Here is a 26,166-nt window from a genome sequence, read left to right on the forward strand (position 1 = left end):
TCAGGGTTAGGAGAATGAGACCCATCATTGTTACTGGTATTTGGCATATTGGGTACGCCACAGGGAGTTTGCCAGACTCTGCTGTGTGGGCAGGTTACATTCCATAGCCTGCCAGTTTGCCAAAGTAGGAATGAGATAATAAGATGTCATAATAAGATGTCGCGTGGCCACAAATGTGGTCACGCGCTTCCCATGGGGCCAGCTGGTGGGTGTGACCCCTGCCTACTGGAATTTGGAGGATCTGGATGGAGGATGCTCAGCCCCGATCTAAGCAGGCTTGGAGATCTCAGCCCCGGGACCTGCATGCCTTTGTTCCTCTGCCGGTACCTTCATGCGTGTGGAGAGTGGTCTCAGCATGGTGATGGCTGGTTCTGGAGGTCTTCAGCCTCCAGATTTTTAAAGATTCACTAATAAAAATTAAAAAAAAAAAATACCATGTGGTCCTGGCCATAGGCGCCTCTTACAAGCAAAACAACATTCCCTGGGGGCTGGGGAAATAGTACAGCAGGTAGGGCATTTGCCTTGCATGCATCCAGTCAGATGCAGCAGACCTCGGCAGACCCTGGCACCTCAGCAGACCCCAGCAGACCCCTCCCCAGGCCCCTCCAGCCCATCTGTAGGGCTACCCACTAACCCTGGCTTCATTATTTGAACATTCTTCGGACACATTTCCCCCCTATTAGAAAAGAAGCACTTTCTGTATGAAAAGATCTTTATTTCAAAGAAAAGCACACAAAGTCTTACACAGTAGTAAAATTAGTGTTTCGCTTGTGGTCGAATATGGTCAACTGATGAGTGTTAATTCAGCATGAACCCCCAATAGTTGGACTGTAGTTGTAAGATCTGGTATGATTCCTTCTGTTGATCCCAGTGACAAAAGTATTAGGTCCATTTATATGGAAAATTACAGGAGCTTTCCCTGAACCAGTTCCCCAAATTGGTTTGGGAAACCATTTGTTAAAAAGCTTAAGTTTAACAAGTATTAGATCTATTATCATTGTAGCCACAGTGTAAGAACTCTGGCTGTGGCTAATAGTTTTCTAATGAAATTAAGGAAAATACCCTATTTTGCATTTATCATAAATAGAAAAATGACCAAACATGACAAAGAATTTTTTCATGTTTACTGATTATATTTACAGAGAATATTCAAATATTCGGCCATCATAACTCCCCATTTGCAATAGTTTAACATTAAATTATAACCCCTGCTATAAAAACTACCTATGCTGACCCAAGATAAAAATTGTTTTTAGAGTTTAAATACATTAGAAGTTACAAAAAAATAAAATAAAAATTGGAAATGAGAAAGTAGTCTTCAAGTGCAGAAAACCTAAAAGAATTCTCCCACATCTGCTCTCTTATCTCGGCATTTGCTTCGAGCTTTTGTTCGGGCTTTGAAAGCTGCAGAATTATACAAATGCTGAAATGAAAAAGAAAAATCCATGTAAGCCACTAGACATCCTTCAAAAAATAAAGCATAAAGGAAGAAATAAAGTAACTGAACTCTAGGGACCATACTCTGCAGTGGCCCGGGGCACAGGGCCATATCCAGTGGAGGGAGGTGGGTAGGAATGGACGCCAGGGATCAAACAGGGCCCTACTCATGCTGGTTACTGCCCAACACTTGAACCAGCCCTCCGGCCCCATCAATAGTTTAAATGCTTATAAACTACAGAGAGGGGCCGAGGAGAGAGCTCAAAGGTTGACGTGTGTGCTCTGAATACAGGGGTGTAGGGCTTGAGCCCTGGTACTACAAGGTTCTCTGAGCACTGTTGAAGTGACACTGAGCAATGCACCTAAGTAGCCCCCAAGGTACTGCTCTCTATGGTCCTCCAAACCTTAAACACACACACACGTGAAAAATATTAACACAAATAACTAGTTCAAGGAAAAGGCAGGTCAAAATGTGAACAAGATGCTCAACCGTGACACTGTCAATTAAATTAAGGGGCAAGTTGATAAAAGACTCATAAACATTAATTTTAAAAAGTTTTAAACTATAAAACCTAACGTTCAAACACATGTTGTAAAAGCTATATGCTTTCATTCAGTACTGAAAACAATTAAGAATGAAAAATCACTATAACAACTTTAGAAGTAATTTGGCAATACAGACCAAAATTATCATCTAGCCCTGTGTTCCCAAGAATCTTTTTCAAGAAGACTCAAAAGAATATGCCAAAATATTAATGTTTTATTAATTATTACCATAAAGGTAGTGAAATTTTAATACCCGTCAATTACTAAGTCATAAAAATGATTCACTATATTCTACAATTATATAATTGAACACGCCATACTCACTTACATGAAAAGGACAGACAATAACAAATGTTTCTAAACTCACAAAGTACAGCAGCCACTCTTGGTGGACGCTAAAATTTTATCTGGTTTTGGTTTGGCTATTCTGCTGTGGGTTTTTTTGTTGTTCTTCTTCTTCTCTTGCACCACACTAAGTCACTAAGTTGTGTTGGGGAAATTACTCCCAACTCAGGGACTTGAGCTGGTAAGGACCGGACCCAGGTCTACTGTGTGCAAAGCCTCTACTCATCACTTTGTGCTATCTCCAGCCCTGCTGCCTAAAATTTAAACATGAATGACCACACAACCTAGTATCTCCACTCTGAGGTATATCTCAATGACATAAAAAAGTACTCTTGGCTTATTATTTTGTTTTGTTTTTGGGCCACAATGACTGTGCTTAGTTAGTACACAGGGGACCATATGGGTACCAGGATCTATCTGGGCTCTGTCATGTGCAATGCAAAAATCTAAATCCCTATGCTACCTCTCCTATTCCTAATAAGGTATTCAAAAAATAATTTTTTGAGGTACACAAATGTTTATAAAAGTATTATTTACAGGGCCCCAAAATATCAAAGTTTAAACACAAAATGACAGAATAAATGGAAACCATGTGAAAACAGCTTAAGATAAAGAGGTAAAGTTTTTCATTAACACATATACTTCATCGCCAGCTACTCTGCCTGAAAACATCACAAGGCATGAAAACCAGACACAGCTAAAGACCCAGTCGCCTGGCAGAATCAAAGCCTAGGCTCCTCTTTGCTCTAACACACCTACCCTTTCAAATCGAGAAATCTTCATTGTTTTAAGTGTTGCAGCATCAAGCATCACGGGAGGTCCAAGTTCAAATACATTGCGAAGGAATTCATTTGACTTGAGGGAAAGGAAAAGGAAAAAGGACTCAGTAAAAGCAGCTGCTTTTAAAATTCTTTCCACAAGGTGAACTCTAACGGATGTTATATGGATCCCATAACTAGGGACTTAATCTCCTATTTTCCACTTCAATTTTTCATTTTGACCACACGGGGTGCAGCTCAGGGAATCACGTGGCACAGAAGCTGGGGATGGAACTCAGCGCCGACAGGCAAAGCACAGGCTCCAGCCCTTGGAGCTCTCTGCCCGCCACTTCGCTTTTCATGAGATAAAATGTTCCCCGATGCCTTGAATCCAAGAAAAGTTCTATCATACCGTTTTCATAAAAAAGATCAGTAAGACTTCTAGAACACAAAATAAAATCAAAGGACATAGTATAGCGCGGTAGGGTGCTTTGCCTTGCATGCATCCCATATGGTCTCCTAGCCCTGCCAGGAATAACACCTGAATGCAGGGCCAGGAGTAACCCCTGAGGACCACCAGGTGTGACCCCCAAGCCAAAATTAAGTCAACTTTTACATTCAATTTTGCTTTCAAAAATTAAATCTACTTATTTCTATCACATTGAAATCATTCTATATATCCAATGAACTCAAAAGCCAATTAAGGAGCTGAAGTGATAGCACAGCGGGTAGGGTGTTTGCCTTGCACACAGCCCAACCCGGGTCTGATTCCCAGCATCCCATTAGGTCCCCCAAGCACTGCCAGGAGTAATTACTGAGTACATGAACCAGGTGTGACCCAAAAAGAAAAAAAAAAAAAACCCACAAAAATCACCCACTTACCTGCAAGTGGTATTGCATCCCTGATCCAAGAACCTCCTTAAAGGTGTCATATGTATGTTTTTTGACCCAGCAATCAATATACATTCTTTCAGGACCAAATTTAACTGTTTCTGTTGGAAAATCCCGTTCCTAGTAATAGAAGAAATAGAATTATAAAGAGATTTGAAATAGACTAAGGAGCTCCTACAGGTACACAAATTTCTAAACTGACATACAAGTTGAGATATGTAATCAATGTGGTTTATACTTATAGCTCATACCTGAGCTGTGAAAAAACTACTCGGTATAAAACAAAGAGTATATATACTTTTATATATAGTTGTGGTTCACTAGAAGGCATACAAATTTTGGATACATATTACTGGCAAAGCAACACTGTGGTGAATGGCTTTAGGTGTCAGTTAAAAAAATAATAAAAAAAGAGGGTCAGACCAGTAGTAGAGCAGTTCAGGAGCTTGCCTTGCTCAGGGCCCACTGGGGTTCGATCTCCAGCACCCCATAGGGTCCCCTGAGCACCGCCAGGAGTGATTCCTGAGATCAGAGTCAGGAGTAACTCCTGAGCACCAGTGGATGTGATCCAAAAATCACTCCCCAGTCCCACCCACCAAAAGCAAGCCAGGTATTTTAGACATCTAGGATTGGTGGGAAGGCAGGAAGGTTATTAGGGCAAATTTTCACCTCACAAGCAAAGCAACTGTGGAACAAGCGGAAGAAGCAGGGGCCTGGGAAAGAAAGTGAAGGCAAATGGAATTAACACACCCACCACGTAGGGGAAAGAACCAGCAAGTAGAAGGCTTCTGGGTCAGGGTAGCTTATGAACAAATAAGGGCAGGAATGACAGGCCAGTGAGTTAGGGTGCATGCTCAGCACACGTGTAGCCCACCCAAGCAAGCAGCACCACATATGGTCCCCTGAGCACAGCTGAAATCCTCCCTCCCCCAACCTCCACCAAAAAAAAAGAGGCAGCATCTATGTCCAAGATTTCAGAGCTGGGGATGTGGAAAAGAGAATGACTGTGGGGTACAGTAGTGGGATCTTGGCACTCCATGGTCGCATGATGGAACAGCACAAGTATAAAATCACACTGGTGCTACTCCAAAACAAGTATTTCTTGAAAGAGAAGAGGCATACAGAGAGTGTAGCCAGGGTCTCTAGCGCTGTGGTGATGGGTGGAGGTGCAGCAACAATATTTTTTGTTCATTCTTTATTTTGGGGGGTGGGGAAAGGGTTACACCTGGCAATGCTCAGGTTACTCCTGGCTCAGCATTCAGGAATTACTTCTGGCGGTGCTTGTGGAACCATATGGGACGTCAGGGATCAAACCTGGAGCAGTTGCATGCAAGGTAAGTGCCCTACCTGCTGTGCTATTGCTCTGACCCCAACAGTAATTTTTTTATACCTGAAGCATGAATGCTGATAGTATTCTAACCGTGTCACCTCAACTACAATAAAATTAAAGACTAAAACAAAAAAACATTTTAGAGAAGCAATTCTGCCAAGACAGTTTCTAAGGAGTAACCATGTTGGGGCTGGGGGTTTGTGTGGGGAAACAATGAGTGCAATGGGAATACAGATCACAGTAAATACAAGATAGGATTCTTCACATGACTATAAATCATCCACAATGGTAGGGGATAACTGGGGGAAAAACAAACTTCAATGAAAGAACTTAACAGGTGACATCACAGCAATTGTCTTGCCTTCTTCATCTATCAGATTCCTTTTCTATCTTCAGCCACATATATGATCCAATATATATGATTGTAGAAAAACATAAACTTTTGGCTTTGGTGGATATGCCACTCAGTAGTCTGGGGTTTGAGCCAATACTTCAACCTAAGTGAGTTTCCTTGCCTACAAACGAATCTATACCTCGAAGCGATCTATCCCAATACCATAAGCTTATCAGAAGTTTGAGACAGAGCACTTCCATGAAAGACAAAGCCAAGTCTGTTACAACAGTGCAAAAAAAAAAAAAAAAAAAAGAAAAAAAAAGATTATTTTAGCAATCCTAATTTCCAAAAACCTACCTAAGATACCAGGAACGAACTCATGTATCCTTGCTTTCTTCTCTTTCCTAAATCAGATTCAAACCCTCCCTTTCTCCATTCAAAGCTAAACATAACTCATTAGGTATGTTTTCAAGCAAGCCTTTCTCATTGGTTCCTTTTATGAACAGTCTCAGTACAGCGAGAAACAAGACAAAATAACAAACCCTCTCATCATCTAGGGACCAATTATTTTCTCCTTCCCACAATCGCCACATTTGAGAAAAAGTCAAAACGCACCCCTATCTACTTCACTTCCCAGTCCACTACCCCTGGGATTTTCTCCCAGCCCTGTACATCACTGTTCTTGCAAAGGTCACCAAGGGCCAAATCAATTTCAACTGGCGATGCTGTCACGTGACCTGCTGCAGCATGTGGCCCAGTTGCACAGTTAGTTCAAACTATAATTTTGCTAAGTATTGCTCTTAAACCTTCATTCACAGTTTTTCCTAAAGATCTTATTATTGCTTAAGACAGATAATGGAAGTGAAGTCAGAAAATCAAGTCTAACGTCCTGATGAGAAAAAAATGGGCCGAGAATTTTGAACTGTAGAATTCTACCCAAAGACAGAGAGATGGCCAAGAGACACAGGAAAAGATGCCATCCAGTTAAAAGGGAGACAGATGCAAATCAGAACCACTGGATCCTCATCTCACAGCGGTGACAAAGTCTATTCTTCTGAAAGAACATGAGAATGTGAGAAGGAAATGCAATCACCACAGTGGAACCCAGGGGCATCATGCAGACACCAGTGAAGCCAGAGAGAAAGACCAACGTGCTACACGGCTACACTCAATGTGCTATGTCAAAACAGATGGATGGACTGAATTAAACAAAAACAAACATTTGGACTGTGAGAACAATTAATGGTTGCTAGAAGGGAAAGGAGAAGGGAAATAAATGGGAACAAATGTGTAATGAAAGATAAAACTGGACTTGCATTGTGGTTTTTTGTCTTTGTCTTGGGGCGGGCCACACCCCCACAGTGCTCAGGGATTACTCTTGGCTCTGCACTCACAAATCACTACTGCCGGGCTCTAGGGGCAATACAGGATGCCGGGGATCAAATCCAGCTCTGCCACATGAAAAGCAAGTTCCCTACATCTCTCTGGAACTGTGGAACTAGACTTTCAGCAGTGAGGTTAATAGAGTATATGCACATAACTGCGTTTCAATCATGCTTCAAAACTAATGCTATAGTGCAGTGCTAAGACAAAAAAAAGACATTAATTGTATGTCAAAGCACCTAATAATCAAATGGTAGCAGATTTAAAGAGTATTACCTTAAAATCATGAATTTTGGTTGAAAGTAAGTGGTATGCTGGCAACAAGTGGGCTGAAATTGATGCTTCTAAATTTTGGGATTTTTGGTTTTATTTTGGGGTTATAGCTGAAAGTGCTAAAGGTTAATTCTAGGCTCAGGGATCACACCTGGTGAGGTTCAAAGAACCATATGCAATGCCAGAGATCGAACTCGGGTGAGTTGCATTTAAGCAGGTATGTGCCCTACCCTTCAACCATCTTCTTCTCTCCCTGTTGTAAATTCTGATAGATATAAAAACATTCTGTGGTGATATTCTTGAAATTTATTCGCAATAATGAGAAATGTACCCTTTCTAGCCTATGTATCTCCTTCCTGGCAGGAGAGGTGAAGCATATTCAGCAGGGCCTGGGGGACCGTGCCCATAGACAAGGCTGTGCTCCAGCCCCACTGGGTCATCTCCCAGTCTAAAATATTTCTTCTAAGATCTGATTAACCAAAAAGTGGAAAGGGGTCAGAGATTTGCCTCTCTTGAGTTCCCCAGGATTTCCCTGAGCACAGAGCCAGGAGTAAGCCCTGAGCAATGCCAGGTGTGGCCCAAAAGTGAAAGTGTGAAAGTTGGGATTTCTTGCAGTAAGATCGCCCATGTTCTACAGTTCATTTTAACCATTCATTTTAATCTCTGCAGGTTTTTAAACTGATTTGCTACTTAGCTTAAGACAAATCTGAGGACAGCAGGAAGGATTTGAGGATCAACGACTGATATTAGGGAGCCGTATTCAAACACCGGGTTCTGTTATTTCAGTTAAGCATTCGCCTTCCTAGGCAGAGTACAGACATTTTTTGCTTCAAGGTATTCAAGAGGTAGGAAGAGCCTCACAAATACGCTGTGCTGAAATAAGGATAAGTACACCCGTGGAATACATCTCTTGTCATTGTTCTCAGGGTCTCCAGGCAATGCTGGCATAGAGGACAGGAACTCCCAGTCAGTGCTCAGAAGCCATACGCTGCCAGAACTCAGAACCCAGGGTCCCCACATAAAGGCTATCCCTGTGAGTCAGATACCCTTCCCATTGGCTTCCTCTTTGAGGGCCACAACCAGCAGTGCTCAGGGATTGTCGTGTGCCGTACTGGGGACGGAACCTGCATCTCCTACCATCAAAGCTCACACTTGACCTGTTCAAACCTCTCTCTAGCTCCTCACTCAGATTTTTTATTACTATAAAGCTATACTTTCACTTATGTCATTAAAATCCTCCTCCATCTTCAAATGAGGATACTGCTCTGCTCCGGTGCTCAGCTGGGTCTGGAGAATGACCCCACGTGCATTCGCCTGATGTTGAGGCCTACCTCCACTGCCCGCAGGATGTCCCTGAACACCGACCGCTGCTTTCTCTTGTCCACCTTGGCTCGGTGCTTATTTCCATCTGTAGACAAAGCCCGCAGCATCTGAGTCAGGGATTCCATGTCCTCATAGAAAAAGTCCTGCCAGGAAAAAAACAATTTGCCTGAGGATTTTACGGCTCCACCCTGTCCCCCTCAGGGACACTCCACCTTGGAAAATATCCAAGGGTACTGTCTGAAGTAATAACAAATCCTCACGCTGTTGGGGCCCCCAGGCACATGGACACACAGCATTCACAGGAGGCAAAAATTCGACCCAGAATCTTTGGTTGCAAGATAATCTATCAGCACTAAACAATTAACATTCCCCTTCCAAGTCTATCCAGAAGTATTCAACAAATATCCATCACGCCCTTGCATTTCTGAATGCAAGGCATGACCAGAATTTCAAAGCAGTCCAGGGCGAATCAGATACACATACCAAAGCTGCTGCCCCAGCAACCAGAGCACATACTGCCAGGGTTATGTATTCGAGTTCTAAAAGTTACAAGGAATGCTGTCGAAAGCACCTAATTCCTAACTCACTGGCACGGTCCCAAATAAGCAATAAAGCATTTATATGAGCTGCACAATTTGGCTGAATTATTTAAGATAAGGGGTTACAAGAAGTCTTATTATTTGCTATCACCCTGAGGTTGATAATGGGCTTCTGTGTTATAGTTTAAGTAGTCAAATTCTTTAAGAAATCTCTTTATCCTGGAACCAAAGCAACAGTACAGTTGGTGGAGTACTTGCGTTGCATGAGGCTGACCTGGGTTTGACTTCCCCCAGCACCAGAGAGTCCCCTGAGCCCTGCCAGGAGTGATTCCTGAGTGCAGAACCAGAAGTCCTGTGACCCTGACCCCACTGGCAAAAAAGGGGAAGAAATCTCTTCCTTTGGGCTCTTTTTATTTTACATATATATATATATATATATATATATATATATATATATTGGTCTTTCAAGCAGTGTTCAGTCCTGCAGTCCATGGTTCTAGGGATCACACCCCATGGTGCTCAGGGGGCGATGCGTGCCTGCATTCAAACAGCTTGTTTAGGCTTAGGTAAGATACAGAAGGGACCAGGATGACAAATAATAGTTGGGAATCATCATGCTAGACAAGAACTGAGTGTTAAAAAGTAGGTAAAGGGATATACATGATAACCTCTCAGTACCTATACTGCAAACCAAATACTCAAGGAGAGGAAGAGGGAGGGAGATAGGGAGAGGGGAAGAGAGGGAGAGGGAGAGGGAGAGGGAGGGAGGGAGGAAGGGAGGAAGGGAGGAAGGGAGGGAGGGAGGGAGGGAGGGAGGGAGGGAGGGAGGGAGGGAAGGAGAGGGAGAGAGAGAGAGAGAGAGAGAGAGAGTTGGTGGAAGAGAAACTGGGGAATGTGCACTGGTGGAGGGATGGGTATTAGGACACTGTATGACAAACCTAATTATGAACAACTTTGTAATGGTCTATCTTCTCATAACGACTCAATAAAAAAATCTGGGGCAGGAGGGGGAAGCTCATCTACCTCCCCAGCCTTTTCTTAATTTACAGTTCATAGAAACATTAAAAACTCAAAGAAAGGCATCAGGGACTGGAGCGATAGCACAGCGGGTAGGGCGTTTGCCTTGCACGCGGCCAACCCGGGTTCGATTCCCAGCATCCCGTATGGTCCCCTGAGCACCGCAAGGAGTAACTTCTGAGTGCAGAGCCAGGAGTAACCCCTGTGCATCGCCGGGTGGGACCCAAAAAGCAAAAAAATAAAACAAAAAATAAAAAAGAAATAAAAGAAATGCATCAGGGAGATCGCTCAAAAGGCTGAGTGTATGTTTTGCATGTGGAGGCGTTGGGTTAGACCCCTGACACTGCATGGTCCCTGAGCACTGCCACGAATGGCAATTAAAACAAGAACCCACTAAAAAAACAACCATGGGGCTGGAGTGATAGCACAGCAGGTAGGGCGTCTGTTCTTGCACAGGGCTAACCTGGGTTCGATTCCCAGCATCCCATATGGTCCCCTGAGCACCGCCAGGAGTTAATTCCTGAGTGCAGAGCCAGGAATAACCACTGTGCATCACCGGATGTAACCAAAAATTAAATAAATAAATTTAAAAATTAAAAATGAACAATTTATCTAGCTGATCAAAACCAGCACACACATGCATAAGCCAAAAAGTAAAACTCTCGAGTTCCCACTTTAAAAAGCCCCTGTAACCTCTAAATTTTTGTCACTAGAGGGGGCTGGAGAGATAGTACAGTGGGTAAGGTGTTTGCCTTGCACATGGGCCAAGCCAGGTTCAATCCCTGGAATCCGGTATGGTTACCGAGCCTGCCAAGAGCAACTGCTGAGCCACCAGGTACAAGCACTGAACCACAGACTGTGGTGCCCAAACAAAATGGTGTCATCAGTGGCAATTATCATGTAGCTTGCTCTATTAAGGAGAGAGAGAGAGAGAGAGAGAGAGAGAGAGAGAGAGAGAGAGAGAGAGAGAGAAGCGCCTGCCATACAGGCAGGCAGGGGGTGGCTAACAGGGAACCTGGAGACACTGGTGCCGGGAAATATACACTGGTGGAGGGATGGGTATTGGAACTCAAATCTATCATGCACAACTTTGTAAGGGTCTATCTCACTGTGATTCAATAAGAAAAGGAAAATTAAAATAAAAAAAAAAAGGAAGAGTAAGCCCCTGCTGTAGAGAGCTCCAAGGAATGAGCACATGCACACGCCCCAGCTCAACCCTAGTACCACCAGTGTAACCCCTGAGCACCAAATCAGGCACAGTTCCAGAGCACAACCCAAAAAGCAAGAGATCGCAAAAAAATAATAATAATAATAATAAGCCTCTCTGCTCCTGCTCTTCTTCAAAGTGCATATATAATCAGTCACTCTCCAGGAGTATAAATGTGAGGGATCAAGGAGAATAGATCAGTGGTGTAGAACATCTTTTGAGTACACTGTACGTAACACCACAGCAACAGACAATCCTTTACTTCACAAAATACCATGTTTGTTCATAATCCAGCTTTTCTTTGTCCTTGAACAAGGACTTACATGATGTAAAACATCTGGGTAGGTTCTCTAGGCTACCTCAGTATTAACCCAGAGAACAGAAGATATGGTTTTAATATGTATAATACACAAACCTAATAAAGTCAGCATAATTTTAGATGCACTATTACTTCCTTGGGGGATGGAGTTCTATCAGTCAATACTTGGCCAACTAAGTAGAGGAATCAACGTTAGAGCCCACTGAGGAGTAAGCCTGGGGTCACCAGGACCATGCAGTGGTGTTTGAGGAGGGGAATGCAATGGCAGGTATATACCGCTGACCTCTGACCTCTCTCTCCAGATCTCTTGCTCTTCAAAGAATACAAAGAAAAGTTATGATCATTTCCGGCCAGCTTAAGGAACGGAAGATGAAAAACTTGGATATCCGGGGCTGGAGCGATAGCACAGCAAATAGGGCGTTTGCCTTGCACGCTGCCGACCTGGGTTTGATTCCCAGCACCCCATATGGTCCCCCAAACACCGCCAGGAGTGATTCCTGAGTGGATGAGCCAGGAGCAACCCCTGAGCATTCGCCAAAAAAGAAAAATAAAAAAAAGGAAAGAAAAACTAGTACATCCGGTTTCTGTGCCTTAAATGCTATGGACACGATAACTAGCTCAATATAATAAAGCTGATTCCTACATATGAATCCAATCTGAGAATCATTTGCTATTGACAGCATGAACTTACTTTCGTGGATTCAAGTTTTTTAAATCCTAAACATTTTTAAACAGTCCAAGAATGGAACGTGAAGAAATGGGGCAACCCAGAACATTCATTAACCCATGTAGAATTAATGCTAAATAATTTTTCCACTTTTCTTGCAGCACCAGGGATCAAACCCAAAGCCGCGCACACTTGGTACTTGCCCAAGGCTCTCTGGCTCAACTAAATTCCCAACCCCTGAATAATTCAACAAAAGATTTTACTCTGGAAATATAGTATTTCTTCTTAAATTAAAATGCAGTACGAGGTCACAAACAAGGGTGACCACATATCTCAATTAGCCTGAAACGAGAGGCTGCCTGCAAGCCTAGATTTTACAATTTAAATAGGGTACAGTTTCAGGCAAATTGGAAAGCCTGGGTGTTCTGGCAAAAGCAAGAGCAAGCTATCAAGCTATCAAGCACCCACAGGTGAACAGTGGACAGGGAAAGAACCGCAGAGCGCATGTCCAAGGGGCTATGTCCAGCGGGACATTAAATAACAGTGACAAGGCACCTATGACTCCAATCCTCTGACAAGGATCAGGCCTGAGTTTTGTTAAAGTTAATGTGTCTCATTTCTTGAGGAAACTCTTCTCGATTATTACATTGTGGACATATACATAACCGCCTATGTGCCTGACTAGGAACAACACCTGTAAAGGTGATTAGAGGCTGCCCCAAAAGCCTCCATCCGTCTCGGAGAGCCCGAAAAGCTACCAAGTATCCCGCCCGCACGGCAGAGCCTGACAAGCTAACCGTGGTGTACTCGATATGTCAAAAACAGTTAACAATAAATGGTCCTCATTCCCTTGATCCTGAAGGAACCCCCCAATATGTCACTGAGCTACACTAGCACGTGACAGGGACGAATGGAGACGTTATTGGGCCCACTCGAGCAAATGGAAGAACAATGGGGTGATAGTGATAGTAAATGTGTCTCATATCCCAGGAATCTAAAGAGACTCCATACTATACCCAGCTCTCTTCGTGAATGCTGCTGAGTCTAGAACCTTCAGTTCTACAGACAGGAAGAATGAAGTATGATGACATGTGCTCAAATGCTGATCGACATCCTAGCCTATTCCTTTTAAAAGGATTGTTATTACCACTGCCAAGGAGCAGGGTAATCAATTTCTTTGGTGCTCAACTGGCCATGCTCCAAAGTTAACATCCAATACCTAATTATCAGACAATGACAGAAATGTGGTCCCTGTGACGCCACCTTCTTCTGCTCTCATCAGATACTTACACTGTCTATTCCTCTGGCCAATTCAAACAGAAGAGCCAAAGATTCGCCGGCAGCTATTCTCATATTTACGTCATCGGAGGAGAGAAGGCTTGGAAGCTTGTGGAAATGCCTACAAAACAGATTGTCATTACTACGTGAACATAACTCAGTATGCCACAAGAAATGTTTTTATGAAATATGAAACTGAGGATACATACACTTCGAGCTTTTTCTTCACCTCATTGATTGGGCATATGGTCAGTAATAACGTCCATGCAAGGAGCGAGCTGATATGAAGCACTGTATTAGGGGTGCTGCAAATGACATTAGTGTCTTTCTCTTTGAGATAGGACTTGGTGAAGATGTTTTCCAAACACTCCAGAGTTGAATACAATTCCTGATATACAAGAACATGAAATAAGATGACTGCCTTCAATGAGAAATATGCAATTCAGTACAGCCAAGGGTCTTCTACTTACAGTGATGTCATCTGTGGCAATAAAACTGCAAACACCAAAGCATGTGGCACACTAAAAACACAAAGAAAACAAAGTCATCAGTGTCTGAAATTTTCTTAACTCTCCACCTTCCTGCTTTTATAATTCAGTAAGGAAACTTTCTCGGGACTGGAGAGAGAGAATATCATAGGTAAGGTACTTGCCTCACCTATGACCAACCTGGGTTCAATCCCTGGCACCATAACAGTGCCCTTGACCCCACCATAAATATGAGCACTGTCCTATGTGGCACTCATTCTGCTCCCCCAAGCCCCCAAATAAGACATTAAGTACCAACCATAGTATGGAAATAAAGAATATAGATGAAGAGTTAAAGGAAATGTGTTTTAACCTAAGTTCTTATGTCACACTCAAAAGGTAACTTCAGAAAAATTCCACTGAACTTTCTTAGGGTTAGAGAGAGAGTACATGGATTAAAGTGCTCGCCCTGCATGACACCATCCTGGGATTGATCTCTGGCATCCCATAGTCTCCCCTGAGTAACACCAGGAGTGATTCTGAGCACAGAGTCAGAAAGAAACAAACACTAAGCACAGCCAAGTATGGCCTCAAAGTAACAAAAATAAATAAATTTCTTAATAAAGATGTGTGTGAAACTACTCAAAAAGGAGAGAAAAAAAAGGAAAACAACAAAAGTGTCATTAGATATTTTAGTAGAAGCGTTAATTATTGGACATTATGTTAAGACGAGAGGGAAGAAGAGATCTCTAGGAAACCACCAAATTCCTATTTTGCCTACAGGGGAAACAATCTATTCCCAGGCTCCAAAGTCGGCAAATGAAAAGAGGAGCCCAAAACTAGAGTGAGTCTCTCTTTTTGGCTTTCCCTACTTAGCTACAAGAGCTGAGACATGCAAAGATCTAGATGGGGCAGAGCTGCAGAACGAATGCCTAAAGAACATGCTTATCCATACAGTGACTGGAACAAAGAGAAATAGATTTTTTTTTTTTTTTGCTTTTTGCTTTTTTAGTCACACCCAGCGATGCTCAGGGGTTATTCCTGGCTCTGCACTCAAGAAATACTCCTGGCGGTACTTGGGGGACCAAGTGGGATGCTGGGGATCGAACCCAGGTCGGCCACATGCAAAGCAAATGCCCTCCCCACTGTGCTATAGCTCCAACCCCAAGAAACAGATTTTTTTTAATTTATCTGAACAAAAAAAAGCACTGTTTTCTTTAAATAATGCTAAAGATGAAGAACTAATTTAAATAATCAGTATTCAAGTTTTCAACTGAACTGGTTGTTTTGAACTGGTTATTTTAATAGGATATTCAAATTCATGTAAGATTCAATTCTTTAGGGCTGGAGTGAAAGTACTGTGGGTAGGACGCTTGCCTTGCACCTATGCCAACCTGGGTTTAATCCCCAGAACCCATATGGTGCCATGAGCACCACCAGAAATGATTCCAGAGTGCAGAGCCAAGAGTAAGTCCTGAGCCCTGACAGGTATGCCCCCAAAGTAAAATTCTTTATATCCTGTAGATTCAGATTCACTTTTCAAGTCTACCTAAGACCTTATTTACGTGTATGAAGTAACAGTATTAATGCTGTTATTTATAATCACTTAGTACTCAAAATAAAAACACCAAAACCAGGGTCAGGATTACGTGGGGCTCAAGTCACAGAGCAAGGGCCTAGCACATACAAGGCCCTGGGTTTGATCCCTGGCACCAAAAAGCCCACCCTGCCCTGCCCCCAACACTGCCAGTCCCTAGCACAGCCTGGAGTGGTCGCCAAATCAACAAAATACCCATAACCTAAAGTTAAATGTTACAAGCAACAGAAATCAAACAAGAGAGCAAATGCTTCTCCAAACCCTAAAACCTAAGAATATTTCACAAGTCAGTTCCAGAATTCCCAAATCTACAAATGCAACCATAAATGACTCCATATTTGATTCCACAAAAAAAGAAACATCAGAAAGACACCATTAAAGGCACCATCAGAAGCCAAACACAGCAAAACCCTGTTTGCCCTAAGTACTGCTACTAAAATATTTGATACATATTTGATACAGTCTGCTCCCCCTATCTAAAATGCAACACAGGGGGCTGGAGAGATAGTATAGCAGGTAGGGTATTTGCCTTGCACGCGGCCGACCCAGGTTCGATTCCCAGCATCTCGTATGGTCCCGAGCACTGCCAGAAATAACTCCTGAGTGCAGAGCCAGGAGTAAACCCTGTGCATCGCCGGGTGTGAGCAAAAAAAAAAAAAAAGAAAGAAATGCAACACAGTATTTCATATTGGTATATAAGATCTTCAATTTCATGATATTCAAATATGTAGAAATTTGCTCACTTTGGGATACTCTGTGGGGTCTCAGAAAACTTTAAATAATTGTCATGCCATTCTGCTAAGTAAAATTACAATAAGTGAGAATGAAAATGTTAATGCCTGAAAGTCACGCCTAAATATAAATATATATATATATAAAATATATATACATATATTATTTCCTATTGTTTTTGTGTGAAAAGCTTTTTCAGTGACTTTTCTGTGCCACATCTGACAATGCTTCGAGGCTACTCCCAGCTCAGTGCTCAGCTCAGAGGACCATGCAGTGCTTGGGATGGAGCCAAGATCTCCTGTATGTATACGCCAACCCCTTGAGTCATCCACCTCCAGACCCCAAAATGTAACTTTTATACTTACAGTTTGCCTAGCCTGGATACTGGCTGTTCCATCACAAATAATTTTCTTTAAGATTGGTCCAAGAGTTTTTAAAACCTCTTCACTTTCAATTCCAGGGCCCAGCTGAATACAGAGAACAGACGCCAGTGCTGCGGCGGCACGCTGCTCATCGTTCTTACCTATCAAATAAGCCAAGACACACACCGTTACAAAAAATCTTCAGTAGACTTAAGGCAGCAATTTCCCAAATGTGTTCAGTTTCAAAATAGCACCAAGCATTTATGAAACCCATTATATGATGCCAGGTTTTGAAATGCGCTGCCAAGCTGGTGAAGCTCAAGAGCTCCAACTCTGGAAAGAGACCTCAGTCACAGCCCAGCTCTACTCCGAACCACTCACTTATTCCCAAACAGTTTTCTCACTTCTGAAACAGAGGTGATCACCACACTGAAGGGAGGGCAGGGCATCCCAGCAAAATCACAATTTCTAGCCCCGTCATTTCTGCATTCACAGAATCGGGCTCAAGTAGCTTTGCATTTCTCTCCCAAGTATTTCAGATATCCATAGTCCACAGACAAACTAAGCCTTCAAAGTCTCCATCTTCACTAAACTGTTCTTCAACTAAGTTAAAATTAAAGGTCTCGGGACCTGAGCGACAGCACAGCGAGGAGGGTGTTTGCCTTGCACGTGGCCGACCCAGGTTCAATTTCCAGCATCCCATATGGTCCCCTGAGCACCGCCAGGAGTAATTCCTGAGTGCAGAGCCAGGAGTAATCCCTGTGCATCGCCAGGTGTGGCCCAAATAGCAAAACTGAATAAATGAATAAATAAATAAAATTAAAGGGGCTCTTGGGGGCGAGTCAGTTCAGTGGGCGGAATGGGAGGGCCGGGTTCAAGCACCAGTACTGCCCAGTCCCCTGGGCATTAAGAAGGGAAGAATCCCAAGGACAGCTGGAAATGTCCCAAAAAGATAAAAATAAAAATTAATAAAGGGGGCTCCTAGAAACCATAGAAAATACACTAATGTAAATGTTCATGTAAATTTACTCTTGAGCACTGTATATATAACACCAAAGGGTTTGGGCAAATTTGAACTTAGAATTATTGTCTAATATTGTATAAAATATGCCAGCTGGAATAAAATCTTTATTTTTAATTTGGGAACGGGTGGGTACACAGTGCTGTGCTCAGAAGACCACAAAGTGCCAGGGATTGAGCTCACAGCTCCTGCATGCAAAGCATGTGCTCCATGTACCAGCCCTAGAATAAAATTTGTTTTGATTTTTGGGCCTCACCCAGCCGTGCTCTGGGATCGCTCCAGGCAGAACTAGGAGAAACATCCAACTACCACCACAAGTTAATCCAAAAATAAGCCTATATATATGTAAAATTTACATTTTCCAGGCATTTGCTTGGTATGAGCTTAGACAAAAAAGCTTCCAAATACTCACCCACACCAAAACTCAAGCAAGAAAACAAAATTAAGTTTATTTAACTTTATGGCATGGTGGTGGGGGGTGGGGGAGTGGGGAAGGCAACCATAACACCCAACAGGGCTCAGGACTTATTCCTGGCTCAGAGTTCAGGGAAAACTCCTGGGAAGTTCAGGGGACCATAGGATTGCCGGGGAACAAACCCAGGTCGGCCATATACAAGGTAAGTACCCTAATCATTGTACTATCACTCCAGCTCACTTCAGTCAATTTAAAGAAATGTGTGCTTTCTCCATTTTGGCTGCTATAAATTATCTTATTAATAAATTGATGATTTCCCTAGCAAAATAATAAGCAGACATACCCAAATATTTTTAATTGACGCCTATATTAGTCTGGAAATATGGACAATCTTAGAGATCTCTATTTGTAATTCTTTAAAGTCTGTGACTGTAACAATATGAATTCTAGAATCTCAATTACAAAGTTCTGTAGCACATGTTCCAAGGGATCCTAGAAAAAGCTATCATCTACAGGTATTACGGATGCTTTAATTACAAGAAAAAAAATGAGTGTCATACTTTTAATATCTTAGAACAATGAAGTATGATAGTTTTTCTAACAAGAAATTAGTTGGTAACTAATCCAAGTTTTCAAGCCTGACATAACGGAATGGCATCCATTGCTTCTGAGTGAATAGAGCATGACAATCCACCCCAGTCTCTCAAGATATTTAATTTACAAGTAAGTTTTAAGGAGTCTTAATTTTTTTTTTCTCTTTGGGTCACACCCGGCGATGCCCTCCTGGCTCATGCTGGGGGACCATAGCTGGGAATAGAACCCAGGTCGGCCGCATGCAAGGCAAATGCCCTACTCGCTGTACTATCGCTCCAGCTCCCAGGAGTCTAATTTTGAGTTTCACCAAATATGATGTACTTCTTAAATTTTTTGACTGAGGCACCATGATTTACATAATTAACTCATAGTTGAGTTTCAGGCATACAATTTTCTAATACGAACCCACGATGAATATCAACTTCCCTCCACCATGGCCCCAGATTCCTTCCCACCTCCCACCTCACTTCCTTGACAGGTACCTTTTTTTTTCCTGTAAACTGTAAACTGTGGTTACAGAACTGTTTAATGATGAGGTTTCATGCATAACACTGCTTCTCCCAGGGTCAGCTACCCTCCATCATTCCCCCTCTGAGTGGCAGGCCTCCCACTGAAGAATATGGTGTATAAAGACGAAGCAGTAAATACATCTTTGACTGCCATTAACAAGCAGTACAAGTAGCACAAGTAACAAGAAGGTAGCAAATCCCTTTTCAGTTCTTTCCCTGTGACTTGAATACCAGGAAATTACCTTTCTTTAGGCAGCGTTCAATGCTATCAGTTAAAGTCATTCTTCTTTCCAGAATAAATTCATAAAGCATTTTTGATGACAGTGCATTTTTAATGCCTTCAAGAGCTGCTGTCCTTGTTTTTGCACTATTTAAAATAAAACAAAAGATAAAGCTGGAATGTACTATCAGTCAATGACTTTCTGAAATACCTCATAGTTCCCTCTCGATATTTTCTTATGGATTTTTAACATCTAATTGTCATCAAGTCCTAACCATTTCTTAAGAGTAATTTTCCTTTACAATTTACCTTATTACATGAAAAGTTCTAAAAGCCACTTTATAGCAAAACAGTTTTTCATTTGTTTTACAATGTCAACTTTAAAATTTACTTAGTGTTTGGTTCCAATGCATACGAACATATTCTCCTATACTAGACACATATGTAAGTAAACATTATTTTTTTTCCAGGACTACAAAATATTTTTAAACTTCATGATTAACATCTTCTGGGCTTTTCTGGTTATTTCTAGATTTTTATTTGCCACATCCCTGCCCACCTTGGAGGGAGGAGGGGCACCAGGGCCTCACACACATTCGGTGTGAACTCTGGGGACTGAAATTTGGGGCCACCAGGCTCCAGTCCTTTGAGCTATCTCCCCAACCCTTTTTGTGGGCTTTTGGGGCATGGGTTAGACAAACCCGACAGGGCTCAGGGCTTATTCCAGGCAGTCTGCAGGACCAATGTGGTGCCAGGGATCAAATGAGGATCAGCCACGTGTGCAGCAAGTGCCTTATCCCTCATACACTGGACCCCTTTTATTTTAAGTCACTTTCAGAACAATTGTGAAATATGAATACGATTTAGCACTGCTTTTTTTCCCCTTATGTTCGTAGCAAATTTTGAATGAGGCTTTTTAAAACAAAGTTTGCTATCTTTCTAGTTGAAGTCTAATTTTAAATTTAGTGAATCCGTTTACATTATAATCAAATAGTTATGTGGCTTTATGCTAAAACAATGACTAATCTGAGTTAACTGCTAAATTCTAGCAAGTGCCTATCCACATTTAAAAACAAAGGAAACAACAGAAGTCCAAAAAAGAATAAAACAGTAACAAAGAGAAGCATACAAATCAAGCTTTAGAATCAGACACACAATTTATGCATATCTAAAGGAGGCTAATTAGAATAATCAGAAAAGGCCAAGGTCTCCAACCTCTTATCTAGAGTCAGATCAATGAATCCCTTTAATTTGTATTCCAAGTCTTCTTGAGTTCCTTCTTCATCAAGAACTTCTGGGCCTAAGGAAGAAAAGAAACAACCACTGTAATTAAAGTAGCAAAAACAACCCATAGGAAATACTAACAGCTTTATCTTAACCACAAGATTCCTCCACCCCAAACCACCAATCTGAAATTGCAAATTCAAAACCCATACCATCTTCAGCAAAACTGGAAGGATCACTGTAACCACTGCAATGACTCATTGTTTCAATCGATGCATCCTCATCACTGAAAGGTTGAACATTTCGATGCTGGCCACCTATCAGGTAAAAGAAGGTTGGACAATAAATAATTGTGTCGCATATATGCAAATCAGCAGATTAGCTTTTAATTTTTCTAAATTTACTTTGCTCGAGCGGGCCCAGTAACGTCTCCATTGGAGACTTTTGTTGTTACTGTGTCTGGCATATCGAAATTTACTTTAGAAATCCAACAATTAAAAGCACAAAGTTACTTAAGTAAAGGAATGATTAGAGAACATATCGATTACCCCTAAAGTCAATCAAAGCTCAAGGTAGGGAAAAAAAAAAATTGGGGGGGCTAGAGTGATAGTATAGTGGTAGGGCTTGATCCCTAGCACACCCTAAGGCCAGGAGTGATTCCTGAGCACAAAAACAGAAATAAGCCCTGGCCACTACTGGACATGGTCCCCAAACCCCAAGCTCAAAAAGTAAATAAAATTTAATAAAATAAATTTATTAAAATTTAGAAGAACTGGTATGAATGCCTGACATACAGGTCAGATCCATCCATCCTGTGATCCTAAGTCCCATTATTGAGGAGATGCGCCATCAAATTCTTATCTTAGAAGTTTCCTTACAAACAAGGGTTTTGTCTTTTTAAAACGCTCTACAGGGGCCACAGCAATAGTAAAGGGTTTTATTTGCTTATGGATCCCAACACACAGGGTGCCCCAAGCAATGGTGGAAATGGTTGTTGTGCATAGTCAGGAGTTAGTCTTGAGCACTGCCTTGAGTAGCCCAACACCAAAAATAATTTTTAAAAATGTTTTACAGAAACCAGGTAGGGCACTTGCCTTGCACTGGGCCATTTTCCATTCCGGCACCCCACATGGTTCCCTGAGCCCCACCAGGAGTGATCCCCGAGCAGAGTCAGGAGTCAGTTCTGAGCACTGTTGGTGTGGCCCTTCCTCCCCTTCCTCATTCAGAGGAAAGCAAGTTACTCAGCCCCAGTGTAAACCTCAAAAGGTTTTCAGAGTGCAGTTTTATAAACTAAAGAATTATTTTCTCACTTGCTTGTATACACGAAAATTCAGTGCTTAAACATACCTTTGCGACCAAAAAAGAATCGAAAAAGCAGCAGCAATAAAGTGGTTGCAAGATCATGAATGAGCCTTTGGGTAAATCAAAGGCACCTCCCATGGTCAGGGGAGAAGGAAGTTGTTGGCGGATGGGTATAAAAGCCTGTTTGAAATTCAAAGAGGCCAGCAATAGAATCTTTGTCTCAGAATGACCTCCACTTCCTGCTTCTCCATTATTTCATCAACAAAAGGTAAACTAAACTTAAAGAATAAAATGAATAAGGTTCTGGAAGACAGAATTAAAATGTTTCCTTGGAACAAGGAAGGGGTGCAGCAAAGCTAAAGGGAAAGGACAACATAGGTAAAGCTGTCCTGAAATCACACATAGCAGATACTACCACCCAAACCAGAAACCACCTATTTTACACCTTGATGAGAATTTCAATTTGTGGTCACTGAAAAGTGCAAGAGATGAAAAGATACAAAGGGAAAAATGATAGTATCCATTTTATTAATTGCTAAAATGTTTAATAGAGAGCCACAAGTCTTCTTGCAGCTTTAAGTCCTAGTTAAAAAAGAAAAGTTATTTAAATATCAGTTTCCAATCACCCCTAACACGAAAACTGGCTGATCTACCTCGAAACAAATTAAGGTGGTATCAAGATAAGTAAGGGTCAATGAGCTGTGTGAATACCTAAGAACTGAGGTTCGAGGTAAAAACTTGGGGATATTCTAAGAGTGAACTGAACTCCATCACCTCAACCATTATGACTTGAGGTCATGTTATCCAGCTCATGTTCCCAATTCGTTTTCGTGGAGGGTGGTCTCTCGTAGCACTTTGCGCCTGCAGAGCTTTTGTGCTAACCATATGGTTCATCGTGGACAGTCATTAATTGAGTTAAGTACCCGCCTACCATCCAACCCACGTAGGATAAACTGCAGTTACGGAGAAAACAGAAAAATAAAATAAAAGATCCTAAAATTGATCTCATCTGCACCCTGAGCGCCAGCACCAGCGCGGGCTGACCCGGTAGAACGCGACACAAAGGGGAATGCGGAGCTGCACCCCACCCCACCCACCCCGGGGTGGTGGAGGTGGCCTCAAGGCATGTGCAGGTCCGAGAGGCAAGAGCACTGGAGCATTAGGCTAGGACAGTGGCTCTGAGCCACTCCGCCGGGCCACGTGGACACGCGGGAGACGCAGTGGAAAAAAAAAAAAGGCGGCGGGAGGCAAAGCCACCCAGGCGCCTCTGCGTCACCCCAGCCCCGCCGCGCCAGGCCAGAGCCGCGTGACGCAAGAGCGGGCCCCAACCCGCCGGACGTTTGGCATTCCCCGGTGCTCCCCGGTCGGTGCCAGGGAGTGTCAGGCTGCCAGGGGCAGCGCGCACGCACGCCACGCTCGGATCTCTCGGGTCACCCCGCAAACCCCCGGGAGCTCGGGAGAGCAAGCAAGCGCCCCCGGCGGGCACCGCCTCTCCCGCCCACCTTCATGCCACTCGCGATCGCGACACACACCGACACACCGACACACACACACACACACACACACACACACACACACACACACACACACACAGCGTGGGGACCTCCGCCCGCCCCGCATCGCCCCCTCCCCGCCCCCACAGCCGGCGCCCAGGAGGAATGAGGCTCGCATGCCAGCGCCAACTCGCGCGAGCGCGGCGCCCGGGGCACGCTGGGAACTGTAGTTCTGACAGCCTCGCCCGGAGACCGCGCGCCAGCCAAAGTCTCGCCGGGCATGAACTACGACTCCCGCCGTGCCTCGCGCCACGAGACCCGCCAGACCGGCCGGCAACCGGGATGCCGCGGACTGGCGGGGATACCCTTTTTCTACCTGCTGTGGCCGCCGTCGCAGCAGCTGCCCCGGAGCCCCCGCCACTGCCGCCGCCGCCGCCGCGGTGGGGAGCGTTCCGCTTCTTATTTTTCGGCATCGTGGGACGCCCGGCGCCGCCTGGACTCGGAGCTTGAGCGAGGATCAGCCGATGGAGCTGCACTTTTTACTGGTGCGTCTGTGCGGCGGGCGGCAGAGGGGCGAGTCTTCGGCTAACAACAGAGGCGAGAAGCGGCGGGGGTGAGAGTGGGCGGTGGCGGCAGCAGAAATCCCCGTGAAGAGCTGTGATCGGAAACGATACATGTTTCTCTCTAGCGCGGGAGCGAAGGCGGGGCGGGCGAGGCCACGACGCCTTAAGTAGCAAGCCCGCCGTGCATCGTCACCACCCGTGGGAGGGATTCGAACTCTCGCCGGCCAATCCCCGCACATCTCCCCACCCGAGCCCCGTTTCGGGCCACCCGGGGGCGGGGAGGACGCCCGCCAATCCCCTGCTGCAAAGCCAGGAACGAGTCTTGGGGTCCCGCTCTGCAGGCTGGGAAATGTATGCTCCGGGAGGCGCCTCCCCCCACCTTGCATCCCACCCCGCCCCACCCCCGGGTGGCTATTTCTGCGCTTCAGGGCCCCTGCCGGGGCGGCGGTGCCGACGCCCACTTGGAATCGACTCGGGAGTGGTCCCCGGGCGATGAGCAATGCTTCGGGTATTCCTGATGACGGCAGTCCGCTTCCAGCGGGGAACGACGCGGTCAGCGTGGCTCCTGTGTCCCCGGCGGGTCGCGTGCCGCTCCTCGCCGCCTCCCGCCTACAATCTTGACCCAGCCCTGCCTGCCAGCCTCACCCCCCCCCCCCCCCCCGACCCGGGCCCAGCCCTACCCACGTTGGGGAAACATTTTTATGATTGTAGTGAGCGCTCGCGCCGCCAGTAGTCAAATGTATTAAATAAAACGGTGATGCTGTCATCCACTTCGTTTTGCAGCCCAGTTCGTGAGTTTCACCGGCACCCCAAGTTCTCCAGCCGGCTCTGTGGTGTCAGACTTTTTCACGCAGCTGTGCCCTTTGACTTTTCTATACCCTGCTCGTTTCCGAGGTCCACCTGGGATAAAGGTTGATTCTGAGAACTTCACAGCCGGTGAAAACAAACATGAGCTATAAATAACCAATATTCGCAAATATTTGTTATTTTCCAGGGTGCTCCGAGATCTGCCTTCCTTATTACGTTTGTCATGTACTTGGGACCTGTGATTAGGTTCGTGCTTGTGACAGATCCGACTCACTGACTCAACCCTTCAGTAGGTGACTAATTCGCCACTCTCCAAGTTCCTCTTCTTTTCAAACTCCCTTTGGCACGTTTGAACCTGCAGGTCCCCCACACACTTCAGTCCATGATCTCTTACATGTCTTCTTCTTTCTGTCTTCTCTTTGTCTAGTCAAAATATGATGCTCCTAACCTGTCAAAATGCAAAACCACAGACTCATACAGGGTTCCCCTTTCTGGTGCACCCCTAAAGTTTTGCAATAAACCCTTATATTTGTGTCTTATTCTTCAATTACATACTACTTCACCTCATGCTTGGGCATTTGAAGGGAATGTCCTAATCTCCTCACCAGTGTGTCATTCATGATAGTGTTGCCAGATGTGTATCCCTTACTCAACCATTTCACATACATTAATAGCTGCTCAAAAGAACTCCTGGGTAGGGTGGGGATGGGGGGGGGGGGCAACTAGAGAGATAATCAGAACGCAAGGCTCTGATCTTGCATGTGGTGTACCCAGGTTCTTTTCTCAGCACTGCATATAGCCCCTAATGACCAAAAAAAGCACCTCCCCCCTCCCAAATCCCCTGGTTCTTTATTACTAATACATTAAATGTCAACTCTCTTTACCTGACATACACCTCCCTTTCCAGCTTACCTTTCACTGTATCACCTACTCTTTTCTGCAGGCCACTGGCCCACCCTTCAGCCCCTATTTTACCACTCATATTGTTTTATGTTCCTGTAATACCCTTCTCTCCATCTTTACCTTATAGTATTTTACACATCTCCCAAGCCCCAGTTTAAATGTCATCTCCTACTAGAATTAATCTTAAAACCCATAATTCCAGGATTGGAGCAATAGCGCGCGAGTAGGATGTTTCCGTTGCATGTAGCGAACCCAGGTTCGATTCCCAGCATCCCATATGGTCCCCGGAGCACTGCCAGGAGTAATTCCT

At 44.0% G+C, this 26,166-nt stretch overlaps 2 protein-coding genes across 2 annotated transcripts; both read right to left on the reverse strand.

Moving 5' to 3' along the window:
• Positions 1-1,107: 1,107 nt before the first annotated feature.
• Positions 1,108-24,085, reverse strand: IFRD1 (interferon related developmental regulator 1). Its single transcript, XM_056118382.1, has 12 exons — positions 23,960-24,085; positions 21,001-21,105; positions 20,780-20,864; positions 19,587-19,711; positions 16,809-16,966; positions 14,118-14,168; positions 13,857-14,035; positions 13,660-13,768; positions 8,629-8,763; positions 3,969-4,097; positions 3,088-3,183; positions 1,108-1,423 (listed from the first exon to the last, which is right to left on the reverse strand). The coding sequence occupies exons 1-12, from the start codon at positions 24,054-24,056 to the stop codon at positions 1,334-1,336; spliced, it is 1,359 nt and encodes a 452-aa protein (XP_055974357.1). The 5' UTR covers positions 24,057-24,085; the 3' UTR covers positions 1,108-1,333.
• A 15-nt stretch (positions 24,086-24,100) lies between these two features.
• Positions 24,101-24,385, reverse strand: LOC130027543 (uncharacterized). Its single transcript, XM_056118383.1, has one exon. It carries the CDS (start codon positions 24,383-24,385, stop codon positions 24,101-24,103), a length of 285 nt encoding a protein of 94 aa, XP_055974358.1.
• Positions 24,386-26,166: the final 1,781 nt, after the last annotated feature.

This window comes from Sorex fumeus, unplaced genomic scaffold, assembly GCF_029834395.1.
Source record: "Sorex fumeus unplaced genomic scaffold, SorFum_2.1 ptg000037l, whole genome shotgun sequence".
In the NCBI taxonomy this organism is placed as follows: domain Eukaryota; kingdom Metazoa; phylum Chordata; class Mammalia; order Eulipotyphla; family Soricidae; genus Sorex; species Sorex fumeus.